General features: G+C 38.7%; 1 protein-coding gene across 1 annotated transcript in view; it reads right to left on the minus strand.

The window, feature by feature from the left end:
- LOC143274960 (ATP-dependent translocase ABCB1-like) overlaps window positions 1-27,716 on the minus strand; it is a 60,796-nt gene that overhangs the window by 26,100 nt on the left and 6,980 nt on the right. Inside the window, exons 3-19 of the mRNA XM_076578979.1 lie at window positions 23,973-24,070; window positions 22,485-22,708; window positions 20,762-20,874; window positions 19,558-19,729; window positions 18,608-18,779; window positions 17,795-17,919; window positions 16,381-16,558; window positions 15,601-15,714; window positions 14,870-14,980; window positions 9,912-10,037; window positions 9,431-9,634; window positions 8,990-9,160; window positions 6,735-6,896; window positions 6,474-6,510; window positions 3,585-3,721; window positions 2,174-2,326; window positions 1,601-1,705 (exon numbers count right to left, since the gene is read on the minus strand). Coding sequence (XP_076435094.1) covers window positions 1,601-1,705; window positions 2,174-2,326; window positions 3,585-3,721; window positions 6,474-6,510; window positions 6,735-6,896; window positions 8,990-9,160; window positions 9,431-9,634; window positions 9,912-10,037; window positions 14,870-14,980; window positions 15,601-15,714; window positions 16,381-16,558; window positions 17,795-17,919; window positions 18,608-18,779; window positions 19,558-19,729; window positions 20,762-20,874; window positions 22,485-22,708; window positions 23,973-24,070 — 2,402 coding nt within the window. The remainder of the gene's footprint in view (window positions 1-1,600; window positions 1,706-2,173; window positions 2,327-3,584; window positions 3,722-6,473; window positions 6,511-6,734; window positions 6,897-8,989; window positions 9,161-9,430; window positions 9,635-9,911; window positions 10,038-14,869; window positions 14,981-15,600; window positions 15,715-16,380; window positions 16,559-17,794; window positions 17,920-18,607; window positions 18,780-19,557; window positions 19,730-20,761; window positions 20,875-22,484; window positions 22,709-23,972; window positions 24,071-27,716) is intronic.

A 27,716-nucleotide genomic window follows, 5' to 3' on the forward strand; every position in this document is an offset into this window, starting at 1 on the left:
TCAGAGTCACGTGCGATGAGCCAGTCCAACGTATGGCCAGATCTGTGTGTTGGTTCTGTAACGAACTGAGAGAGAGAATGAGTGGACAGAGATAAGACAGAGGCGTTTGACATCAGTGGAAGTCTGGTTGTCGAAATGAAAATTGAAATCTCCGAGGATAATAAGTTTGCCAGAACGAAGGTTGTAGTAATCAAGTAGTGTTCGGAACTCATCGTGAAACTGAGAAGATGTTAGGTTATTTTTACGACTAGGAGGAGGACGATAGAGACAAAAGAAGATGATTGAGTGACCGGGAACACTGAGAGTGACTTCTAGCATTTCGAAGGTATCATGTGGAAAGGCGTGGTTATGGGAGAAGGAGAGGGAAGACTCCAAGATATCTAGATATCTCTGTAGACGGTGGCGATGGCACCTACACGAGACAATGAGGAAGTGACATAGTTTTGTATCCAGGGGAGGGGGGGGGGGTCAGTTGTTTTGGGGTTCGTGACCTTGTGACTTTAACCAGGTTTCGGTAAGAAATACGATATTAAAGTTTTTTTCAAAAATAAAATCAGAAATATAGTCAGTCTTTTGATCAGGGCAGACAGACTGAGCATTGAACAGACAGGCATGAAAGACATCAGAGGTAAGGAGAGAGGAATCTAATGGTTAAGCAGGTGAGTCAGGCAGACAGACAGTGGAAGAAGAAGATGGTGACTGAGCAGTGGAGGACAATGGAAGAAAAAGGTCCGGGAGTTGAGACAGGTGTGGCAGGAGTAGGAAGCAGAGGAGCAGAGGCTATCACTGGCACGGGGGATACATTACAGTTCGGAATATTGTCATCAGAGGGGACAATGTCACGGAAAGTAAAAATGTTAGCAGGAACACGTGTGTTGAGGTTGGAAGCAGCACAAACAGCGCCGCATAAAGTGGATCTGTCAACATACACAGGTGACACATCAGGGGTACTGTCAGTAGTGCTGTTGGGGGTCCGTACGGAAACGACAGTTTTGATGGGCTTTTGTTTTCTCTTTCCTGCTCGGCGAGTTCGTCTTCGCGGCAGGCAAGCGCCTATGCCTGTTCCTCGCAGGCGCACAACTAGGTCAGGGGTCAAAGGTGCAGGTTCGATAGCAAACAGTTCAGCGCGCGAATACAGAACAAAGGGAGGGACGTTGCGTTCACCTTGACAAAAGCTGCCCACCTGTCCACTACCACTGAACGTTACGTTTTGCACGTGTACAGGCGTGTTGAAGGGAGAGATGAATGGCGGGCCGGCGCAGTTCAAAACTGACAGGAAAGCAGAAAAAGAAATCCAGAATACAGCAAGTCTGATGTAGATCGGGGCACACACATAGATCCATTGGTGATGTGGAAACAGCTGGATAGCATATATCTTACAAGCTAGCTGGGTGACATGTGCATCTTGAAAGACTGTCAAGATTTATTTGAAAATTCTGTTTCCCCCTCTTTTTGAAAATATGATTAAAGACATGCATGCAGCTCCAGAGATCATATTTCTGTGAACATTAATGAAAGACCAGTTAAACTATCAAACTGCTGAAATATGTATGCTCATGAATCATGATGCAGTGTCAAAAGTAGAAGTAGTTGTACATACCTGCATAAACATTGATGCAAGAGAAACAAAACCAAGTCCCAGCAAGAGCAAACTGTACATCAAGATGTCTTTCTCTTGTTTGTCCTGATCAGTCTCAGCAAACACCTTCAGACAAAAAGCATGTACATTTGATTATGACTGGAAAAGTCATAAACTGATTTCTCTTATTCGCATTGCAATTCTGTTGGTGTGTGAGTGTTTCATGCAGAAAATTGTAATGCAAAATGCTTAACTAGTGATGCAGACTGATGATATGAAATACAAGCAAATTAAAGATTCACTCTGTGGTGTGTGTGTGTGTGTGTGTGTGTGTGTGTGTGTGTGTGGTGAAGGGTGTGTGAGGGCGGGGGTACATTCCTTCATTAATTGGAGCATAAATGTATATGCACATATGTATATTACTCGTATCTGTGCTTTAATTAGATCGTTTAAAAAAAGTCAATAACCTGGCTTAAGCTATATAATAATAAATGAAAAATGGGTGGTGATAAAAATCAAGATTCTGTCTCTTGTCTCTCATCTGGACGAAATGCTCTTTCCCTCCCTCCTCAGTAAACGCACTAGGCTACTGACCGCTATGATCTTGCTAAAAATGACGGCGAAAGATGGCTGTACACCCCCATTGAGAATTGCAGCGATACAACCCAGCAAAATGTACACCCATTCTGGGGCGTTCATCCGCATCAGTCGTGTGAATGGGGCGTTGGGCAGCTCTTCCTTTTCGTCCTATAAAAAACATACAACATGTCAGACAACCGTAAGCCTCTAACTCAAAAGTACGACAATCTCTAAACTGTTTACAAAAAAGGCACAAGAGAGGCAAACCCTTGAAGACTCACTTTTGAAACGCACTTTATCCAAGGGGGAGAGAGAGATAGTTAAAAATGTGTTAAAATGTAATATGTACCAGATATGATTAACAGTGAAAAAAATGGGAGAAAAAGGGAAATAAAGAGGCAATGGATTGGGATTCAACCAAGCACGCTAGGGTTGGAAGCAAGTAGACTTGAGTAGACTTAATGTGCATCTACAAATTGGCAACCAAAATTAATATTCAAACATATAATTTACCAGCACTAGAAAATGATTACTGTATTCGAGGTGATGACACCGTTTAAATCATCTTATTTTCATGTGTATTACTTGAGACATTTTTTAAAGTTCGTGACAAAAGATACGTTGCCATTGCATCAGGCACACCACGACATGTCGCCGTTTTCTCCTGACCGGTGTACATCAGGCTTAGGTCTACCGAAACTGTGGAGTGCCGTCAATTCAATTTGTTTTTAACGTTCATTCTAGTAAATTCAGCATCCACTTTTAAATACTCATATGCAGTAAACAAGTTGGTGATGTATTAGTGTCACTGTATGTGTTTTGTCCATAATTCACATTTATTCTCTTTTGATTGCAAAGAAGAAAAAGCGCGATATCATGTTTTCTTTAAACCGAAACATACGTTCCGGCAACTTGAAATAAACCATTCATAGTCGGGAAATACGGCTTTATCTGGAAGACTTACAACCTATCACTGGTATGACTCACGGACTTATATGGACTGAACGAATGGCCACGCAGCTGAGGCCAAGGGGCCGCCATGTCATTTGGGTGGTGTGTGTGTCTAGTGCATCCCTGCCACTGGTTGTCTTCTTGTGACCAAGCAGGTATCTGTTTGCAACACTGAATTCATACATAATGCGTATTACAAACAACCAGTCAGTTTATTCTGTTGTTGTGACTGTTTTAATGATATATAACTAAAGAAACTTTCTATGTTTTAAAAGTAGCGATGACAAAAAGAATTCAAGGATTCTGATAGCCTTTGTCGAATTGAAATATCAAGCTGTTCAGATAAAACTAGTCTGACAAACATTTTTCAGTGTCTTTCTTTGACAAAGTTATCAAGGTCTGGAAAATGGCTAACAAATGGTATGTCACCAAAGGCCTTCTCCATAATATCCCAGCCTGTCAGGTCTCCACTTACTTTCTTCTCTTCTGTCCTCTCTGACTCAGATGTACCACGCGCACGCTGCGGTCTCTCCCCTTCGTTTGACAATGCGCGGGACAGCTGGCGTCGAGTGCTGTCTGGTGCTCCTTTCTGGGTGAACTTCTTGATCTCCTCTGTCAGAAACGATAACATGGTGATGAAGCTGTGCACATGCAGAGATAACTGCTCTTGCAAGTGCCATGTTTTAATATTTTGTATTGCAACCATCTCTTCTCGGCATGTTACTTTACAGTCTATATTGGATATGACAAAACAAAACCCAGAGAACTTAAGTTTTCGCACACAAGAGCGAGACTTAATTCTTATAATATCCCCTGCAAGAGGCTGCACCAGGCAACACTGGGCTGTAAAAAAAAACAAGCTAAATGATACTGAACAGACAGTAATGTAAAGAATACTCCTTTTCTAACCAATACAAGTGAATCTTGCAAGCTGAACGTATGGGTAGAATTAACTACCAATGACACAAATTGCTCAGTACTTTTTTAGCAAGTCTACAGACTCTGCTATGGGTGACGTGACTGTCCCACGTGTGGGTGAGGGAAATGAGGGGTGAGGAGGGCGGGGGAAGACAAAGATACTGACTTTGAATACAGGAACATAAAGCAGACTTTCATGTACGAACATAGCTGCAACACTTAAGGTCAAACTGAATCAGTTTTTCTTTTGAATTCACCTTCTCATCCCCTACCCCACCTTTTCTTTCTTCCACCCCTCCTCCCCCAGCCCCTGTATCTCCTTCCATCGTCCCCTCTCCCTCTTTATCAAAATAATTCATCTTCGGATGCACCCGTTAAAAAGTCTGTGCAGCTCTATATCTCCGCTGTCTGGCAAAAAAGAATGGGGAATAATAAAGTAACCTTTGTTTTCAGCTATGGGTCTCTGTAAAGAAAAACCACAACAAATGGAACCAGCAGGTCATCAAAGCATGTGAGAAACAGAAATTATGAGTATGTAAAGAAAAGTATATAGGCTGTATTATTCTGATCATTTGACAGGAGAGGAGACTGCAAAGACTAATTTAGTCTTGAACACACCTCTCTTCCTCAAGATTTGCATGAGAATGTAACTATTACTTTCCAACTCTTTAAAGCTGATTGTGATAACTGTCTGAATGTCTAATTCAGATTATTTTAGCATTTAACAAGAGAGGCAAGGCCTTCAAGACTCACTTGCAATACATACTTAAAAAATGAATATATATATATATATATATATATAGAGAGAGAGAGAGAGAGGGAGAGGGAGAGAGAGAGGTAAATTTTCAATTGTTAAAGTGTGTTCTGTATTTGTTATTGTAAAGCTTCAGCTTGAGAACAGGAACAAAAGCATATTCGAAACAAGCATTTTTGGGTGGAAAAAGAAATAGTCTTAGTCACGGCGTTATTGCGCACCTACCAATGATGTGCAAAAATTAACATTTAAGCATGTGTGTGTGCTTTTTTAAGGCCATAAATCGATTGCGGTATTTGAAGTGATAACGCAGTTTAAATCATGATATTTTGGTATATCTCGGGCATTCAAGAAATTCTTTTTAAGTCCGCAGTACAGGAGACTTTGCACAACGCAACTTGTAGCCGTTTTCTCTAGATCTGCGGAGATCCGTGTTCCACAGGCTTATTTACACTCGGAAACTAGGACACGGTCCATTCAATTCATATTTTTTTCATTCGTTCTATTTAATTCAGCATCCACTTTAAGATATTAATATGCAGTAAACACGTTGATGATGTAATTCGTGTCACTGTATGTGTTCTGTCCAGAATTTGTATTTCTTTTAATTGCACACAAGAAAAACGATGTCATGCCATCTTCTAACCAAACATGGCCTGCATTCCAGCAACTGGGAAGTGGGGTTTTGGATTTTTTTTTAATCGGGAACGAGCCTGAACGAAATAAACATTTAATGATCCGGAAATACAGCTTATTTCGAAAGACTTGCAACCTATTATTGGTATGACTTTGAAAATTTTAATTCCTACTACATTTTATCCAAATTCGGTATTAGCAGAGAACGTATTTCCAGAGAAAATAAATCAGTTAAATTTTACCACGGACACACACACACACACACACACACACACACAGAGGCAACCGAACACCGAGTTATAACACTTTGTCACTTGCTTACACAATTGATTAAAAAAAAATCACTTGCATGGGATACGTACCCTAAAAATCGGGCTATTGAGCGCATCGTAAAAGAAAAGCCGCGTCCCCTAATTCAGAAAAGGGGAATGTATTCACATCTAAGCCACATTGGCTTATAAGCCGCAAAAGTTGAACTAAAAAGTGCAAAAACGTCTCAAAATTAGCCACAGAAAGTGAGAAACTCGACAGACACAGAAACCTGTCTGATGCGTGCAAAGTGAAAGCTGCATCGTAAGCATTGCTTCGTATTTTCGTCAGGATGGTAGTTGTCTGAGTAAGGGCGATCAACTCAATATTTTGTGTGCATAACGGACATATACATTTGGAGGGGAAAACGTGAACAGTCAACACTGGCACACCTTTTCAGTGATTTTTGAATTCACGAGGAGTCAAAACCAGTTTTCAATTCACTTGACCTAAACGTGTCATCGGATCGGGAAAACTCGCAACATCGGTAAAATCCACAGCCGCGTCTTTATTTTGATCAGTGAGGGGAAGAGTTGCAGCAAATAGTCTGAATTTAACGGTAATTATATTTCATACGTAAAATCTACTGGTGATAGGTGAAGAAGGAAGCAGCAAAAGTGTATCTTACTATTGATGTCTTTCAAGAAAAAAAAATGTAACGCCATGGTCAGTGGATGATGAAAAAAGAGGTACTAATCACTCACCCGAATAATAATTTTGTTGAATAATAAATAGAATGATACGTACCTTCTTCTTCATCATCATCAGCAGCACTTTTGGTTGTCTGGGGAAAAAAAGAAGAAATTCATATGACACAGAAACAGGACGCACACCTGCATACTGTAAACAAATTCTAAATTTAACCTCATTTAAAATCTAAGCTAGCATAAAACGGGTTCACATGATGGCATCTGAAGTGTCTCTACCTTCATGTCACCTCTCTCACACTAAGTGAAGATGTTGCACAATAACTGTACATAATTTGCTACCCTTCACATTGCAGTATACCTGATTCATAACAAGCTGGTAGTAGATTCCCTGCTTTGCCATCAGTTCATCGTGAGATCCTTGCCCAAACACCTTGCCGTCCTTGAAGCTGATGATGATATCGGCTGTTTTGATTGTGGAAAGACGATGGGCAATAACGATGGTTGTCCTGCCCTGTCTGGCCTGTGATCAGAACAACATATTCCAACAAGAGAGGCAAGGCCTTCAAGACACTTGATACACTTAAAAAAAAAAAATCGTTAAAATGTGTTCTGTATTTATTATAAAGCTTCGGGTTAAAAGAAAAAAGTGGGGGAAAAAGTCCTAACGGCAGATTCGAACCCCGCATGTTCGGGTGAGAAGAAACTGTCTTACCCATTACACTATCGTGGCTCCTTAGCTGACGTTCGAAAATATAATATTTAAACATGCTTTTTTAAAGGGCGATAAATCGATTGCGGTATTCACAGTGAGAACGCTGTTTAAATCATATTATTCTGGTGTATCTTGGGCATTCAAAAAATCTTTAAGGGCAATTAAAAATTCTTTGTAAGTCCGCGGTAAAGGAGACGTGGCTATCGCAGTAATCACACTGCAACATTTTGCCGTTTTCTCTGGATCTAGATAGATGTGTAAGTTTAGTTACACCGGGTTGATACGGTCGATTCAATTTCTCTTTTATGTTCATTCTAGTTTTAAAGTTGATATGAAAATTGAGTATTTTGTTTAACTAATAACATGTAGAGCCAAGTACAAGTACTTCAAACGTCGTATGAAGTGAAAAGGACTTCATTTTGAGAAAAGTCAAGACTGGAAAATTTTACGTTTCATCGATTCAAGGGTATTAACTCTCATGGTTTATTATTTTTAACTGTGAATTCCGACTGATTCTGTGGATAGTTTTATGGCAGCTTGGGTCTTAATCCAGTAAGTGATGAGGCGTTCACAAATCTTTCTCTGAAAAAATATTTAACGGTCTTCTTCTCCAACTTTCCATCACATGTTGTTGTGTATTGTCATTGAATATAGGATTGAACGGGCAGGTCAGCAACTTGAAACAAAATGGCGTCCTTCGCGTTCGCGAAGAATATGAGCACGCACTTTGAATATGTATGAATATGTGTATGCAATTGATTTTTGCCCATGACCTTCAGGGCTCAGCCAATAGATCTATAAAGTCCACTCGCCGTATTGATTTTAGTATTTTCCGAAATAGACCACTTGGGCGAATGAACATAGTGAAAGCCCTGTACACTGAGAGTAAAACACACAAGCTTTTTATGTATTGAGTATAATTTCAAAATGTAATGTTTAAGATGAGAAAGATCAGTTTAAAGCAAATTAAGCTCCCTAGCATTAATTACAGATTAATTTCCCTTTTTTACTATCTGCACCAAAGACATGCAAAATAAATATAACTTCCATGCTTAGCAAAAGAAGTTCCAGTTTGAACAAAAAATGATAAAAATGACTGCTCTTGTTGTTGTGTCAGAATATCAGATCAAAGTGCTAAGTTTACAGAATAAAAAAAATTTATAAATATAACAGTAAATTCAGTTTGCATATAATTTGGCTTCTTTTTTTATATTTTTGTGCCCATCCCAGAGGTGCACTATTGTTTTAAACAAGATGACTGGAAAGAACTGAATATTCCTATTTTTATGTCAAATTTGGTGTCAACTGACAAAGTATTTGCAGAGAAATAGGCAATGTTAAAGTTTACCACACACACACACACACACACACACACAGAGAGAGAGAGAGAGAGAGAGAGAGACAACTGAACACCGGGTTAAAACATAGACTCACTCTGTTTACACAAGTGAGTCAAAAATTACAGGACATAAACAATTAGCGTATGAAGCCTATCAAAAATCAATATGAGTAATTCCAAAATTGACAGGAAAATTTGCTGGCAATGAAAAAGGATAATTTCAGATGTGCGAGTGTCTTCCAAGCAGGGGTAAATATGAAAATTCAGTGACTAGAGTGCATCAAATTTTCAAAACTTTATGACAAGGTGGATTCAGCAACACTGTTGGGTTTCATCTGTGACAGGTTAAAGTACACCTTAATTTTCACAGATACAAAAATGTTATTCTAAGGCTTGTCATTTCTTGTCCTGTACTGAAGCACCGAGCAAACTGAATGGAAATCCTTATCAAGAAGCCCATACTTGGAAATAACTCCTATTTTAACTGGGAAATCACAAGTAAAAAAACAAAAGATACTCCAAAATTAATAGTCTAGGCTTCATCAAAACGATGTGAACTCACCTTATCCAAAGCATCCTGCACAATCTTTTCACTCTCTGTGTCCAGGGCAGAGGTGGCTTCATCCAGCAGAAGGATCTTTGGATCGCGCACAAGGGCACGAGCGATGGCAACACGCTGTTTCTGTCCCCCGGACAACTGAGCTCCACGTTCACCCACCAAGGTCTCATATTTCTGCAATTAGAACACAGCCGTCAAGTTTGAAGCCAATCGCTACTTGAAATCACAAAAATCTAGTATAATCTGCCATGCCTGTTTATGTCAACAGTAAAATCTAAAAATGATAAAATGTTTTCATTAAAATGTTAATTTTGCTTAGAGTTTAGTAAAATACCAAAGACACAGGCACATAAACTCAATGTTCAGATCATTCAACATATTTTCTTTAGACTTCGGACAAATAAACAAATGACAAGGTGTAAAAGAAAAAGAGAATCAACCAACCTCAGGTAAACTCATTATGAAGTCATGGGCATTGGCATTTTTGGCTGCTTGAATGACCTGCTCTTCTGTGACCCCCTCACAGCCATAGCGGATGTTTTCAGCAATGGTGGTGGCAAAGAGGACAGGCTCCTGGGATACCACACCAATGTGACTGCGCAGCCATCGAACGTTTAGATTTCGGAGATCTTCACCATCCAGCTTGACCTTCAAAAAATCAGGAAAGTCAAGTGTGAGACAGCTAGACTGCTGCTGTATTGAAAAGTGTGCACATTATAACCAAAAACGTGTTTTATTTATTCGAACCCCTTCAAATGTGGCCATGACCTTTCTTGAATAAAACATTGTTCTCTCTCTCTCTCTCTCTCTCTCTCTCTCTCTCTCCAGGCTATTTCCATAAGTTAATACGTCTGTGTCCGCATGTAAATGTGAGTGTACGTGCATTGTTTGGTGTAAATATCAGTTCATACACATCGATACACACCTGTCCTTCCAGGGGGTCATAGAAACGCTGCAGAAGCTGGACAGCTGTGCTCTTGCCACAGCCACTTGACCCTACCAAGGCCACCGTTTTCCCCGGACTGACTGTTAGGCTGAGTCCATCCAGGACCTGTTCATATGCAAGGAAGTGAACACATGCATTAACACCCACCCACCCACAAGCACAAAATGATAATAATTATAATTGTGCTTATATGGCGCAAACTCCCCATATAACGGGTTCAAAGCACCTCATATGAATCAATTCATATACAACATACCTATGCACATGAGAACAACAACACATATGTGTATCTATATACACCAAGACAATACTGCTGCAGATATGAACAATAACACGCACACGCACGACACAAAATATGCCCTACACAGGCACACGCGTGCACACATAGAGCGCACACATACAATAAGCATCCAGGCAAAAGCACAGGCACACAGACACTACATGATGACTTCAATTGTGGGTAAAGTTGGGTGAGTTGGAGGAGGAAGACTGCAGACAAACACTATGCTTCATCTCACCCAAAAGTCTGCTTGAACATGCGTGTTTTCAATTTTGTTTTGAAAGAGGACAGCGTTGGTAAGTGATGGAGATCCAGTGGAAGAGAATTCCAGACAGAATGTGCTTGATACTGAAAGGTCTTTGGCCTAATATCTTTGAACAGGTTTGGGGAATCAAAGGAGTTTTTCAACAGAAGACCTGAGAGAACTGCAAAGGGTGTAAAGGACAGAAGATAAGTAAGATGGGAAAGAACCTTCAAAGTGGCGACAAACCAATATTACATTTTTGTTCTGAAGTCTGTACTGGATGGGTACACACAAAACAAAACAAACAAGAGAGGCAAGGTTTTCAAGACTAACTTGTGATACACATTAAAAAATTACATGAAAAAAAGATTTTAAATCATTGAATTGCGATATGTATTTAACAATATAAAACTTCGGGGGAGAAAGGAGGGCATAAGCGCAGGTTCGAACTAAGCATCTACGGGTCGCAAGTAAGTAGACATATCACGGTATTCGATGTGATAACGCCGCTTAGACTGCGTCATTGTGGTATATCTCGTTTATTTAATAAATTCTTTTAAGTCCCCCATAAAGGAGACATTGCCATCACACAGAAATACTGCAACATGTAGCTGTTTTTTTTTCCAGATCTACGGAGATCCGTTTTCGAAGGCTGACAGAAACTACAACTCGCTGGTCTATTCAGTTTTGACTCACTTGTGTAAACAAAGTGAATCTATGTTACAACCTAGCGTTCAGTTGTCTGTGTGTCCGTGGTAAACTTTAACATTGCCATTTTCTCTGAAAATACTTTGTCTGCGAATATCAAATTTGGCTTAAACATACTATGAAAAAAATCTTCACATTCATATCAGTAACAGTTTGTAAGTCTCCTGAATTAAGTCGTATTTCCGAATCATTAACGGTTTATTTCGTTGAGATTCGTTCTGAGATCCAAAAATTATATTAAAAAACAAACAAACAAAAAAAGAAAAAAAAAAAAAACAGGAGAGGCAAGGCCTTCAAGACTCACTTGTGATACACTTAAAAAAAAACAAATCTAATCGTTAAAATGTGTTCTGTATTTGTTATTATAAAGCTTTGGGTTAAAAAAAAAAAAAAAGAAAAAGAAAAAGAAAAAAAAAAGTCCTAACCAGATTCGAACCCCGCGTGTTCGGGTGAGAAGAAACTGTCTTACCCATTACACACTATTGTGGCTCCTTAACTGACGTTCTAAAATTTAATATTTGAACATATTTTTTTAAAGGGCGATAAGTCAATTGCGGTATTCGCAGTGAGAACGCTTTATAAATCGTATTATTCTGGTGTATCTTGGGCATTCAAAAAATCTTTAAGGGCAATAAAAAAAAAAATTCTTTTTAAGTCCGCGGTAAAGGAGACGTGGCTATCGCCGCAATCACACTGCATTATTTAGCCGTTATCTCTAAATCTAGATAGATGTACAAGTTTAGTTACACCCGCCGGGAATGTAGTACACACGGTCGATTCAATTTCTCTTTTATGTTCATTCTAGTTTTATAGTTTTAAAGTTGATAATTATGAAAATTGAGTATTTTGTTAAACTAATAACATGTAGAACCAAGTACAAGTACTTCTAAACGTCGTATGAAGTGAAAAGAACTTCATTTTGAGAAAAGTCAAGACTGGAATTTTTTTCATTTCATCAATTCAAGGGTATTAACTCGCATGGTTTACAATTTTAAACTGTGAATTCCGACTGATTCTGTGGATATTTTTATGGCAGTTTGGGGCATTCCAGTAAGTGATGAGGCGTTCACAAATATTTCTCTGAAAAAATATTTAACGGTCTTCTTCTCCAACTTTCCATCACATGTTATCGTGTATTGTCCATAGGATTGAACGGGCAGGTCAGCAACTTGAAACAAAATGGCGTCGTTCACGTTCGCAAGGAATATGAGCACGCACTTTGAATGTGTATAAATATGTGTACACAACTGATTTTTGCCCATGACCTTCAGGGCTCAGCCAATAGATCTATAAAGTCCAGTCGTTGTATTGATTTTATTATTTTCTGAAAAAGACCACTTGGGCGAATGAACATAGTGAAAGCCCTGTACACTGAGAGTAAAACACACAAGCTTTTTATGTATTGAGTATAATTTCAAAATGTAATGTTCAAGATGAGAAAGATCAGTTTAAAGCAAATTAAGTCCCCTAGCATTAATTACAGATCAATTTCCCCTTTTTTACCATCTGCACCAAAACGTTTGCAAAATAAATAACACTTCCATGCTTAGCAAAAGAAGTTCCTGTTTGAACAAAAAATGACAATATTGACTGCTCTTGTTGTTGTGTCAGAATATCAGAACAAAGTGCCAAGTTTACAGAATAAAAAAAATATAGATGTAACAGTAAGTGCAGTTTGCATATAATTTGGCTTCTTTTTCATTTTTTGTGCCCATCCCAGAGGTGCACTATTGTTTTAAACAAGATGATTGGAAAGAACTGAATTTTTCCTATTTTCATGCCTAATTTGGTGTCAACTGACAAAGTATTTGCAGAGAAAATGGCAATGTTAAAGTTTACCATGGACACACACACACACACACACACACACACACACACACACACACACACACACACACACACACTTACAGAGAGAGAGAGAGAGAGAACCCAAAACCGGGTTATTGCACAGACTCATATTATTTACACAAATGAGTCAAAAACACATGCGGACACACACACACAATTTATATGAAACAGAAAATAATGTCATCATCTGTTTAAAATATCGTCATACACGATTTTCGTTTTGTTACCACACAAAAATTGAACAACCAGTATGTGGACAAAAATGTGTGATAAATTGCGCAGAAATTATATTGTCTTGCATTAAAGATTTCAGTTATTACAAACAGTAACGTAACTGTCCTTGATGACCTTTCACTTCAATCAGTGATGGCTTTTTGTTTCTGTGTTTGCATTATGTTAGTTATCCTAAGTTTCAGGTTGACACCAGGCCTCTGTCTGCCAGACGTACCAACAACCAGTTTAGGTGCATCTTGATAAAATGACAGACCAGAAGACTTTATAACACAAAGATATTAACTGGCTTGTGCCTCAGGGCAATATCATGTCTGGGCTAATAATGAATCTCTTCACAAAAATTGTTCTGAACTGAAACTGGGCTTCCTTTGATACTGAGCAGTTTGTCATTATCATAATATATAAAAATTTAGTAACAATCCTGTGCTGATCTTTCCCCAAAATGAAAACATGCACACAAAAAATTGACAAGGAGAAACCTCTGCTTGACTTGGAATGAGTGGCGGTGGACGTTATGCCACTGAAATGCTGCTGGTGATGGATCAGTTAAACAAATAAACCAAACAGCTGGAGTCAAAACGTCACTTTCTTTCTGAACGTAACACACGATACTTGCTGTAAAATTGAATGATGACAAAACTGAAGCTACGATTATTTCCTCTGCAAGAATGTCCACATCTACTTCTTTTCCTGACTCTGATGTGGTTGGTAATGCCGCAGTTCAGTTCTCTAAATCAGCAAGGAACCTTGGAGTCATTCTTGACTCAAACCCCAGCATGCATGCTCAGGTAGTAAATCTGATACGCATAGTCAGTTGTGAACTTCGTCGCATCAACTTTATCCGTCAGTACCTTTCTGTTGAAACTACTAAAACTCATATTTCTGCTTTTGTGCTGTCAGAAATTGACTACTGTAATTCTCTTCTCATAGGATGTCCACATAATATTCTTCAGCGAATTCAAAAACTTCAAAACAATGCTGCCCGTCTGACTCTCAGAGTCCCACGTACTGTTCACACTTCTCCTCACCTCCGCACTCTACATTGACTGCCCAATGAAGCGAGAATTAAATACAAAGTTGCGTGTCTCTGCTATTCTGCTTTCTACTCCGCAGGACATATATATCTTTCTGCCCATATCAGTATTTACACTCCCACAAGAAATCTCCACTCTTCCTCTGACTTTTACCTTTTGAAACTTCCTCGTGTCATTACAAGAACCTATGGTGAACGTTCTTTCTTCTTTGCTGCTCCTCACATCTGGAACAACCTTCCTAATCACATCCGTGCATCTGATTCTATTTCTGCTTTTCGCTCATCACTAAAAACTCATCTTTTTAAAACCTATCTATAAGTACTCTCAGCTTCCTTGTTCTCCAACACTACCCATGTCAGCTCACTTTGGATGTATGCAGAGTGGGAAAGGGAGAGTGTGAGTGGGGGAGGGGGGAGGGGGTTTTGAGAAAGAGTGGTCATGAATGTTTTATGTAACTTGTAATATCATTCTTTCATGTAAAGCGCCCCGAGCTCTTACAGAGAAAGGGCGCTATATGAATGCACATTATTATTATTATTATTATCATTATTATTATTATACATTTAATGGACTATGAGCCTTCAATTACCTTTGTCTCCGGTCTGGAAGGGTAAGAAAAGTGAACATTGTGAAAAGAGATAGTTCCTGTCACTCCTGATGGACGCTTGCCACCCTCCATCATGTTGTCGATCTTGGATTTCTGCAACCCAGAGCAGAAACACATTACTGCCTGTAAAGAGAGATAGAGAGACAGAGACAAAGATGGGCACATGTGTATGTGTGCATGCACACATGTACAAAATCTATCCAAACGAACATACACATCATTCACATGAACACATGTATGAGCATGCACAAGCATGCATGTACACACACACACACACACACTGTGAATGTGCTTTTGTGAGCTGGCATGTAACGGGAAGCATATACCTGTTATAATTACAAATTTATTGGACTCGCACTGATAATCATCTTCATGGCTATATACATGCCTTTTCTGTTTATATCACACCTGTATCAGACTACATACATGCAATATATTACTGAGATATAGATGTGTAAACAGACATACATGAAAGTTAACAAATATCAGACAAGGGTATTCAAAATAAATTCAAATTATCTGTGTTTCAAATGGGTATTTGTTTTCTAAAGACTTTATATTCACAACAGTCAAATAATAAATTGAATGAATCATTTCATTTCACAAATTGCAAGTCGAATTCAATATACGATGGAAAGCCTATTTCTTTATCTGTAATACTCACTTTGTCTTTCTAATCCACTGCACACACAGACAATCCATTGACCACTCACCAAATCTATGAGCTGAAATATCACGTAAGCAGCACCTCTGGCGGCGGCCATGCTTTGCATGCTGGGACTGACATTGCCAAGGGAAAATGCACCAATCAGAACGGAGAAGAAAACCTGGTAAAACAGGAAAAAGGTCACTGATCTTTTGCTTTCAATAACAAACCTTATTTCTTATAATGACAATAGTAAAAAAAACATCTAACAGTTGAGTTTAAGGAGTCAAAGATATAAACGCCAAATAAATGGATATGGAAAATATGGCAACATTACTAAGTAAATAAGTAATTTTATGGGAATATCAGTTAAATTAAAATATATTGCTGTAAAATACATGAATACATTTTTAAAAGATGCGTATTATACTGTCCATGTGAATTTTTTTTCCCAAATCTTTCATTTTACAACAGGTGCACAGTCATAAGCATTGGGGCGTTTGTGTTCCAAATCTATTTTTCCATCGCACAGACATACATGCATACACACAGTGACACACACATACCCACAGATAGATAGATAGATGGGCATATACTCTCTACTTCACAGAGAATTCAAATTGCCCCCTATTGTTGACTTTGACCCTTCCACTCTATGTCTCATCACTCGACGTTCAGCTCTTTTTACAAGTATCTAAATACCCCACCCCCATATACAATCCCAAATCCCTTCTGCACATCCACTGTTTGAGTATGTATGCATGTTCTGAAATGAATGAACAATTGTCTAAACCACACTGTAGTAAATACACAACAAATCAATGAGGAGAATAAGAAATGAACTTACAATTAACATCTTGCCCACACTGTAGTTGTCTGGTTCATCTCGAGTCAGCTTAGCACCATACCAGAACCCTAAGGCATAGGACCCAAAGATGACGAACCACACAAAGCCCATTGACAGTCCTGCTGTGAAGCCTTTTTTGACGCCGAAGGCCTTGGCTTCACCCAAATTGTTCTTGTACCTGCAGATGTACAGTGACAGACCAATTAAATGCTTCACAGTTATAAGAGGATAGTACTATTCTTACCTGAAAACAAGACACGAATGTGATGTATTCTGACAAGGAGAATGGACAAAGATTATAACTCAAAACTTCGTTTCCCTGTCTCGTTTTGTGTTTTAACCTATGTCCCTTCTCTGTCCAGTAGGTGAATACAGAACTATCCTTTTTTAATGTCCAATTTCACCTGCAATCAACATTTTCATTCACATTTCACGACTGAAACACAGTGGTGGGTATAGACAGACAGGCAGACAGAGACAATAGACGTAACAGAGAGATGGAATGACAGACACACTGATACACAAAGAGTTTCTTTTGTAAAAGGAGGGAATAGAAAAGGGGAACTTTTTTAATCTGTTGATTACATGACGGACACACAACCTCATTTTACATCATGAAAGACGTCTGCTCATGAGTGAACAGCTATGTCAGATACTGATGCTACAAGAACATACATACTGGACTTTTTTTCCACACACTTTCTACCAGTACATACATTGATACACTCTTTCAGCTGAAGTCTGAGAACCCATACAGATAATTTTTCAGAATATTTCCATATATATGCAGTAAGAATCAGATTTCTGTAGTAGCTTCCATTCTTCAAGTTGCAATATATTTCATTCTGTAGATATATAACATGCTTGTCCGCAGATGGAAAAGTTAACAATTAAACATATAATGCACAACTATCCCTGAAGCAGGAATGATTATGCAATGGCACAGCATAATAAGGCACATGTTTTTATATTTCTAAGTGACTACACAAGTTTTATTTACCTGTACATTTTTATGCTGCCCCACTGAATTTGTCTACAATACAATACAATACAATGCAATACAATACAATACAATACAATACAATACATCTTTATTGATCCATTTGGAAATTAAATTAAAGCCAGTTTAGTGGTATTGGCATCAAATTGTTAATCACTAACCCCCTGTACATAGCCACACCAAGGCTAATTGCCATGAGAAGAGACACTGCACCGTATGAGCGTGTGAGTGCGTGTGTATTCCTGCATGTGCAAGTGCACGCCTGCAAGCAAGTGGACAACACGTGCTTGCAAACCCATGAAAGATGCATATATGTGACTGCAGAATAATTTCTTTCGTGAGAGAGTCACCAATCACACCACAATTCACATCTTTTGTAACTTCAACATGTTTGTGCAGAACAGCGCCAGGTACCTTTGTGCCTCTTTCTCCTGGCCACCAAAAGCCACCACAGTGCGTATGGAACTGAACACTTCTTCTGCCACGGCACCAGCCTTGGCGTAGGCTGCCATTTCTTTGGTTGTCATAGATGCAGCAAGCTGGAATAGTGAGGCAGACAGAATGTTTCATAAATTAGACAACTTATCTATTTCTTCTGCGTTCGTGGGCTGCAACTCCAACATTCACTTGTATGCATGAATGGGCTTTCATGTGTATGACCGTATTTACCCCGCCCTGTAGGCAGCCCGCCCTACTCCGTTTTCTTGGATATATGTCCATTACCCGCCAAACGCTGACATGGATTACAGGATCTTTAACCTACATATCTTATCTTTTACATGCGTATGCACACGAGGTAGGTTCAGAAACAACAGGTCTGCACGTACGTTGACCTGTGAGATTAAAAATTTCTCCACACTTGACCCACCGAAACTGGCGACTGAACTCACGACACTGTATGTACGTATGTATGTAATGTGCGCGTGTGTCAATATAGATATATCATATCTGCATGAATGAAGAGACTGTTTTTTTTTTTTTAATTCAAAGTATCTTAGCAGTTACTGTAACATTCATGTGTGTATGCATATTTGTGCATGTATGCGTGTGCTTTCATTCAAAGTATCTTAGCAGTTACTTTAACATTCATGTGTGTATGCATGTTTGTACGTGAATGCGTGTGTTTGTATGTGCGAATATACACAAACGTGCGTTTGTAATTATTTTGCCAGCACACACACACACACACACACACACACACACACACACACTGAATGAGCAACTCACCTTGCCAAATAGAGCAGCTGATACGACCAGCAGAGGACTGACGGCAAGAATGACAAGAGTCAGTTTCCAGCCGTAGTAGAAGCCGATGATGAAGCCAGCAATGGTGCCAGAGTACCCCTGGATCAGTGTCGCCACCTTGTCCCCAATCCCGTCATGGATCTTGAGGATGTCGCTGCAGACACAAACCACAAAATCCCAGGTGTGAAAGAGAAGAAAAATCCCTAGTGAGCAAGACGTTATGAATGCACACAAACAAATAACGGAAAAGAATGTTACAAAATGAGCAGAACAAAAATCTTTTATTTTGCGCTCTCTCTCTCTCTCTCTCTCTCTCTCTCTCTCTCTCTCTCTCTCTCTTAACAGAAGAGGCAACTGCTGTCCCGACTATCTGGGCTAGAATTTTATTATAGTGGAGAGTGTTTTGCTCAGGCTACACCCCCACTCTCTCGGCCAAGAGGTTTTAGGACAGTTGGCGTTGAGATGGTTCCCAAACGCCAGCTAACCCCCAACGCTGCAGCACTAAGAGCCAGTACAATCTTGCCTCCTAGTTTGAAAGTCATGATCCTTCACAAAAAAACTAGACTGTAAATGACTTCCCATTGCAATTGAGAAACCATTGATCATACAGCTCTCGCTTTACATTTCATTGATATCTAAAATGTCCCAAATCATACCAGCCTATAGGAGATTAAATTGAAAAGAATCCCTGAAATGTGTGAAATTTACTGATGATACTGTTCAAAACAAGAAAGTTGTAACTTTCAGCAAGACACCCAAATTTTCTCTACAACTAGTCTTAGTCGTGCTGGTGTTATGGATTTAAAAAATGTAGTTATGGAATAAATAGTTAATACTAATGTGTTTGTTCACTGATTTTCAGCAAATAATTTATAAAATGGCGTGTTTTCTGGTTTCATTTTTCTAAAACAAAGTGGAACGGATATACTTACTCAGACATTCGAGTGTTGAGTTCTCCAGTTTCATGAGTATCGAACCATCCAATGTCCTGTCGCAGAATGTTGTACAAAAAGCGGTTTCTGATGCGATGGGACTGCCTTTCAGAAGCTGTCATCCAGGTGACAACTTGTAGGTAACCGCACACAGTAACCACTACACCAATGACTGCAAAGGAATTTGATAACCAATTGTATTCAAATGAACACAAAAATAGTGATTCAGTCTGACAGTATTCAAAACAACATAGTCAAATGATGGTAAACCAAATCTTTATTTTTTGTGATCCATTCTTTAAGATTTAGCATTCGATGATTATGTCTTAGTATGACAAAGTTTCCGATAAATGCTACAAGGTACTGATTACATCAAGAGCAGGAGCAGGAGCCTAATCCAAATATCAGTGAATGCCTATAAAACTTTATACTTTTCACCATTCGATTTCAAACAATTTGATTCAAATGAATTACAAGTTGAAATTTAATTTTGGTTCAACTGGACTGGGGAGAAAAGAATGTGACTGTGACAAAAACAAAGAAATTCTAATTTCCATTTGTCGAGTTCTTTTTTCTCTCTTCCTGAATGAACAAATTTGTACACATAGGGAACACTGCTTTGATATCATTATCATGAATGAACCTGAACAATTGCAGTTTTGTTTTGTTTTGGTTTGTTTTTTGTTGTTGTTGTTTTGTTTTGTTTTTTGTTGTTGTTGTTGTTGTTGTTGTTTTTTTTTGGGGGGGTGGGGGGGGGACTGTTTGCTTATGCGACTGTTTTTAATGCCTCGCACACAGAACCTCGGTTCATTGTTTCAGTGAAAGACTTGTAGGAAATGGAGTCAGAAACGAGGTTAACTCTGAGGGAAAGAAAGACCTTGACCCATTTAGCTCAGTGGAGATTCAATGACCCATGATCATCAGATACAGTAGTCTTGCGCTCTAACAACCGAGCTATTCCAGCCTATGACACAGAAGATGACACACAAAAAAAATTCTTTTCTGACAGAGAAGTAGCAAAATTGATGATTGTTACCACTTCAGCAACTAACTACAAAACCTTCTATCATTTACAGATTTGTAGACAGGAAAAAAAAAAGAAGGATTATTCATACTTCCCGATATGATTAGATGGTAGTGATGTGCTTATTGATAAGTGATTACCTGCCAACATAGCAGATTGAAAAAAAATATGATTACTTACTCACATAGTAGATGGCAAAAGTTGTCATTTCATCCAAAATTCTATCGGTGATGTAGTCACTGGGGCACGTTTTGGTACCATTGTAGAAGGTAGATATCTGACTGCAGTATCCTCTGAAAAAGTAATCAAAGGCAGTCAGCACACACACACACACACACACACACACACACACACACACACACACACACACACACACACAGAGAGAGAGAGAGAGAGAGAGATGCTGCATCCACTGATATATATGAATATGTTATTCACTCAAAAACCAAAACAAGACTTCACACGACTCACATGTAATTTATGTTGTACAGCAAAACCAAACCGAAAATGATGGGGCCGGAGGGGTAGGGGGCTACAAGTACATACATAACAATCGAAATCATAAATTTGCTCACCGCCATCAGAAACGAGTTTTTGTCAAATGTGTGCTGGAAATGGAGCTATTCTATCTAAAGCATGCTCAATCAATCACCATTTCATTATCTTACTCTCATAAAACGAATCTATCAAACTTTCCCTGTCTTCATTACAACGTTTTGGCTTTGATAAATCGTAACAAAATCATCAAACGCATCTTCAGGTATAATCACTGGTACAATCCAGTTCTTTCAGCAAAATCATCAACGGTGGATCAGATGAACTGGAAACTAATGGACTGATCTCTGATCAAAGACGCGATTCAAAAAATAAAAGGGGCGACTCATTGTCAGAATCCGCCAACACGAATGCTCATTTTAAAAAAAACTACAATCAACTGTGATTGTATATGAACATTTCTCTCCAAATAATGATGAAGCAGAAAACGATTTCAAATGTGCATGCGTAGTGTGACTTAAGTTAAACAACGTCACGACGAAGGACTGTTGATCCTTTATGGACATTCTACAGTAGGTGATGAGGCCTATGGATATATTTTACAGTAGGTGAGGCCTACGCACAATTCATGATCTGAATATAATTTTGAGGCTTTCTTTGCCTCATTTCAAAATGTTATCAATAACTATTAATATATATGCATATCTGATTATGAATATTCATGAAAAGAATACTTTTAAATACAAAACGTCAACTTGGGTAAATGTGGACAATGGAAGACAGACCTTCATTCTGAGTATAAAGCACAACTTTTCTACACCTCGAGTCATACCTTAAAATCTAGTGTTTTAGAGGAGTGAGATCTGTTTTTAAGATTATTTCCCACAGCATTTTCAGATTCATGCCCCATTACTTCCTAGAACTTTGCTGCTGCTGATAGATGTATGCATCCATGTTACTTCCATATCAAGCAGATGAAATTCCTACTCGAACTAAAAAAGATATGATAACTCCTATCAATTATGGGAATAAGAAATAGTTAATATAACATTTACTCAGCTTTGGATGTATTTTTTGCTTCTTAGTTAATATAACATTTACTCAACTTTGGATGTATTTTTTGCTTCTTTTTAACTATCTGTGCTCCCAGAATTGCATTATCATTATAACTATAATGTATGCAAAATTTGTTGTTTTTTCAAATTTAAGCCATTCTTGGTGTTCACAAAATATTTCTAGGGAAACAGATTGTGTTAAAGTTCACCAAACACACACACACACACACACACACACAAACCACCACCACCACCACCACCATCACAACTGAAACACTGGGTAAACACACACACAAGCCAAAAAGCATTTTTTAGCATGAAAAAAAAGCCAGTATCATTCACGTCAATCTCACTGGAGTTTTGAAGAATCTGCCAACATCGACTCTTTTGTCTCATTGACGGATGTCAAGAAAGCACCAATGTCGTCCAGGAAATCAGTGTAGACACCCGTGTCGACGAAGAGATCGATCATGTCACCGAACACAATGATCATGGCCGGAAGAGCAGCACCATTTGCGGCAGCACCTATTGCCCCCACAACCATGAGCAGTTTGTCCAAGCCATCAGAATACCTGAACTGCAATCATCAACAGAAAAACTTGTTTCAGTGTCCATAGAGCTGTGTCCACACGCTGTTTGGTCTATCTCTCATATTTTGTTTTGTTTGTTATTTGTTGTTTTTTTATTTTTGATTGTGTGTGTGTGTGTGTGTGTGTGTGTGTGTGTGTGTGTGTGTGTGTATGAGTGTGTGTGTGTGTGTGTGTGTGTGTGTGTGTGTGTGTGTGTGTGTGTGTGTGTGTGTGTGTGTGTGTGTGTGTGTGTGTGTGTGTGTGTGTGCATGCACATGCGTGAAATTGGGCCAATATATTCATATCTCGAGGAGCTGAAAGAAACTGCTAAACACCCCCACAACCATTTTGTCTTTACATTTCAGTCTTTCAAGAATTTGGTTCTTTTTCAATGAATCTGAGTAGCCATGATTTTTTTTTTTTTTCGTGAATCTCATTGACATCAAACACTTTTCCTGCTTTTTTCTTCTATATATAATTTAGTTTCATAAATATATACATCTCACGTGTCTGTCTACCTGTCATCTCTCAACCGGCATATCTACCTTCACACAGCCATCTGTCTTTCTATCTATTGATGTGATCCATTTATCTTATCTGTCTGTCAAATTATTTTCTCCTTTGAGAGAGACAGAAACAGCAACAGACCAGAATCTCACACACACACACACACACACACACACACACAGAGAGAGAGAGAGAGAGAGAGAGAGGGAGCGGGGGAGAGAGAGAGATCCCTATATAATGTGAGCCCGAACACTAAGACCCATTTCATTCAAGGCTGTCAGCTGACCATCAGATCAAACAGTGTTTTGTATTTGTATTTGTATTTCCTTTTTTTATTTATTTATTTTTATCACAACATATTTCCCTGTGTAAAATTCTAGCTGCTCTCCCCAGGGAGAGAGCGTCGCTACACTACAGCGCCACGCATTTTGGGGGGTATTTTTTTTCCTGCGTGCAGTTTTATTTGTTTTTCCTATCGAAGTGGATTTTTTTACATAATTTTGCCAGGAACAACCCTTTTATTGCTGTAGGTTCTTTTACGTGCGCTAAGTGCATGCTGCACACGGGACCACCACTCATGGTCTAGTGGAGGGGGAGAAAATATCGGCGGCTGAGCCGTGATTCGAACCAGCGCGCTCAGATTCTCTGGCTTCTTATGCGGACGCGTTACCTCCAGGCCATCACTCCACTTTTTACCTGTAGTTCCTACATATGCAAAATGCCCGATAAGAGATAAATCTCCATGACACGTCAGTTCAAACTCACCACTTCGAAAAAGCCGACCATCTTTGGTTTTTCTTCCTTCTTCTTTTTACCGTCCCCTGATTCCCCTTCTGCAGTAAGCCCCGCACTGCCATGGTCAGCTACAAAACAAAATCATTGATTGTATTAGGAAATGGAAAGATACATGTGTGTGTGTGTGTGTGTGTGTGTGTGTGTTGTGGCCATGTGGCAGTGTAGTCCGTGCTGCTTGTATGCTTAGTACGATTCTGAGAGAACTGCTCAGGGTTCAGGTTTGAACTTATCTATTTCTCTGTCTTTTGGCAGACGGTTTTTGGACTGGAAGGCCTTCCGGTCGATATGGTACGTCACATGAAAGTGTGTATACACACACACACACACACACACACACACACCAAAAGTGAAATTCTATTATGTGTAGACTCGAAGTCAGTATTACAAGCTATAGAATCTCCAAATTCAAAGAAGCGAATTGAGATGACAATGGAAATAAAACATATTATTCACCAACTGACAAAACAGGGCATTAAAATAAATTTCTGTTGGGTACCTTCGCACTGTGGAATATCTTCAAATGAGTGGGTAGACCAAGCAGCTAGAAGAGCAGCACGTAATTTCGAAGGCGCAATACAACTTGACATCCAGTTAGATCTACATGAATACATTAGTTGTATAGAAAATGTATCTAGAAATCGATTTAAGAAATTACTTATAGATTCAAATAATCAATATTACCAGTGTTGTGTAAACACAAAGAATGCAGCTAATCCCAAACATTTTTTTAAATTTGATACCAGCAGCACATTCAAGACAAATTACAAGTCTAATGTATAGAATTCGTTTAAATGCCTTTCGTACAAAATTTTCTAAAAATATAAAATGTATATGCGGTAAACAAATAACTGTAAGTCATCTACTCATTTATTGTCCGAGCATAAGACATTTAATTCCTAAAGATGTAGTTGATGACTTTTCTTCCAATATTTCATTAGCCACTGAAAAGATTTTGAATGATTATTCATTGTTTAGAATGTTTTCGGAAATTTTAAACTCAAGTCCAGTTGGTATCCTCCGTTGATGTGTTATAATTACTGTTGTTATTTATATTTACATTGTTGTAGGTTAATACTTGTTGATATGCATATACATATTCTCCTTCCCATGACACCTCATTCAATACACACCACAATCTCTTTAGACCTTTTTCTTATAATATACTTTTCATCTGATACATAACATGAATACTTTTTTACACAAATATTCACATGCATTCCCTTTCCTTTATCCACTTCTTTACTCCTTTCAGTCTAAAAACACTTATAGTGAATAGACGTTAAACTGAAGATAAAACACACCAAAAGAAAAACAAAACAAAAAGAAAATCCCACTGAAGTGAATGACACGATCATGAAATGATTTGCAATTATAGTTTTTTCTCTCTCTCTCTCTCATTCTCTTCGATGACATAAACACACATGAATGAATACAAGCACAGTTACACATATACAGTACAGTACTGAACCATTCCGATGGCAATTCAAGTTCATTGACCATTTATCCTCGAAGAAATTGTGTTATGCTTGGCCGCACGACATGCCAAATGTTGTGTCTCAATTGATATCTGCCAATGTTTATTTTTTTACTAAAGTTATTACAGGAAAACAGTGCAGTGACACGTTGCGCAAATTTGCTGTGGAGACACACACAGGAATGTCAGCTTAAATAACGCTGCGAGCAAGTGAAATCTAGCCGTGAAGCAGTCACCATAGCTTGCTGAGCGCTTGGCTACATATATGAAGTTACCGCTTCGCGCGAAACTGACACGAGTAGCAAAATGGCTGATTGAACACTTCCGCTGGCTTCGGTTAGCAAAGGCTCTCAACAAAGGCATGTGCTATCCACCTATTTTTATACAGTGAGTAGCAACACTGGCACACTTGGCTCAACTTTTCCCATGACTGACCAATACACAATAACCACATGTTGAGTCTCTCCCCAGTTGAAGATAATATGGTGTTGTCTATGGATGGGGAGACCGATATGATAGCGATCATAGCATCATCATTTATGAATTTATTCATGGAATGTGTGTGTGTGTGTGTGTGTGTGTGTGTGTGTGTGTGTGTGTGTGTGTGTGTGTGTGTGTGTGTGCGTGTGTTGAGTCACATTTTAGTGTGTGTTTGTAACATTGATTAATGTGTTATGTAAACAAAAGTGTTTTTGTAAAAGCACCTTGAGCAGATTTCTGGATAGTGTGCTATATAAGTAACCATTATCATTATCATTATTATTACTATTATTATTATTATTATTATTATTATTATTATTATCAGTAGTAGTAGTAGTATATCATAAATCCAAAACAAAAGAAAAAAACCCACCACAAATAAACAATCAAACATAGAAATAAGGATATGAAATTCCTGCAAGTGTAAGCTGCTCCTATAGAATCATCACACGACATGAGTATCGTTGCAACTGCAGAGCAATAATCACTTTTCAGCGATCGTGCACGTACAAATGAAGAAATAATTCAGTTAACTTCATTATGTACAGAAGGATACAAATCTAATACCATACTTCGGTACCTCAACCCTCACTGCAGGAAGGAAGTTCAGTTCCAGTGCATAATCAATACTATAGTGTCGTGGAAAAACACCGAAGTAGTCGTACTATTCTGTGAATATTTGTTCAGCAGAACAGGACACAAATTCCCCATACCATATCTTGAAAAAATCCTCTGAATAGTATATGCTACGATTGTTAGTTCAATACAAGTTATGAAAAAATACTACTTGGCTAAAATGACTATCAGTTACCCTTTGAAAATGAGGAAATTAATTGTACAGATTACACAATATTCTAATGCTGAAATCATTCGGAATCTTACAGTTTCTATAATTCTAATATTTAATCCTGACCAATAACAGCAATTTGAAATTAGATAATAACATATAAATGCTATTGTGGGCAGCTTTGTGTACAGCAAAAATAAGATCCATAAATGAATTATTTCATATAGGTGTACACCCTTAGCCATCAGACCATTGCCAACGGCTATTACCTTTTCGGTTATGGCATCAGTTCTATAATAATAATACGTTCATAAGTAGTTCACGCCACTATTTGCTCTCGACCAAAAGAGAACACTGCCAGCGAATGTCAAACTCAGCTGTGGAATCTAAAAAAAAAATCCTTGACTGTTCTGGATTTGACATGTACGACGTTTGAGGCCCCTCCAAAGGGCCTGTTCGTCTTTCTGTAGGAAAAAAACTGCGTTCTCAGCAACACGCGTGGCAGGTATAAGAAGCTAAATCGTAAATGAACATGTTGTGACTGTAGAGTCTGTTCTTGGCATGCTGGTGAGGTCAGTGTGGGCAGATCTCTCCAGTGGTGTTCGAGCCGGCTCTTGAAGGCGTCGACAGGGGCGCATGTTAAGAATTGTTGAAGCAATAGTATAAATCTGCAGACTGTTTGAAGAGCCATGCTTCAAAGTTTAAACCGAAGTACACAACTGACGCACAAAATGTCAAGATGGTCACACACAAAATGCTAACTGTTGTCTGTTGACTACTGTCGTCTGCGCACGTCCTGGGGGAGACCACTCAAAAAGATCAGGGGAGTATTTTCGTCTAAAATCACAAATGTGGATAGACGTTGAACAAAAAAACGAACGAACGAACGAACGAATGAACGAACACACACACACACACACACACACACACACACACACACACACACACACACACACACACACACACACTTTTT

Source organism: Babylonia areolata, chromosome 2 (assembly GCF_041734735.1).
Source record: "Babylonia areolata isolate BAREFJ2019XMU chromosome 2, ASM4173473v1, whole genome shotgun sequence".
NCBI lineage: Eukaryota > Metazoa > Mollusca > Gastropoda > Neogastropoda > Buccinidae > Babylonia > Babylonia areolata.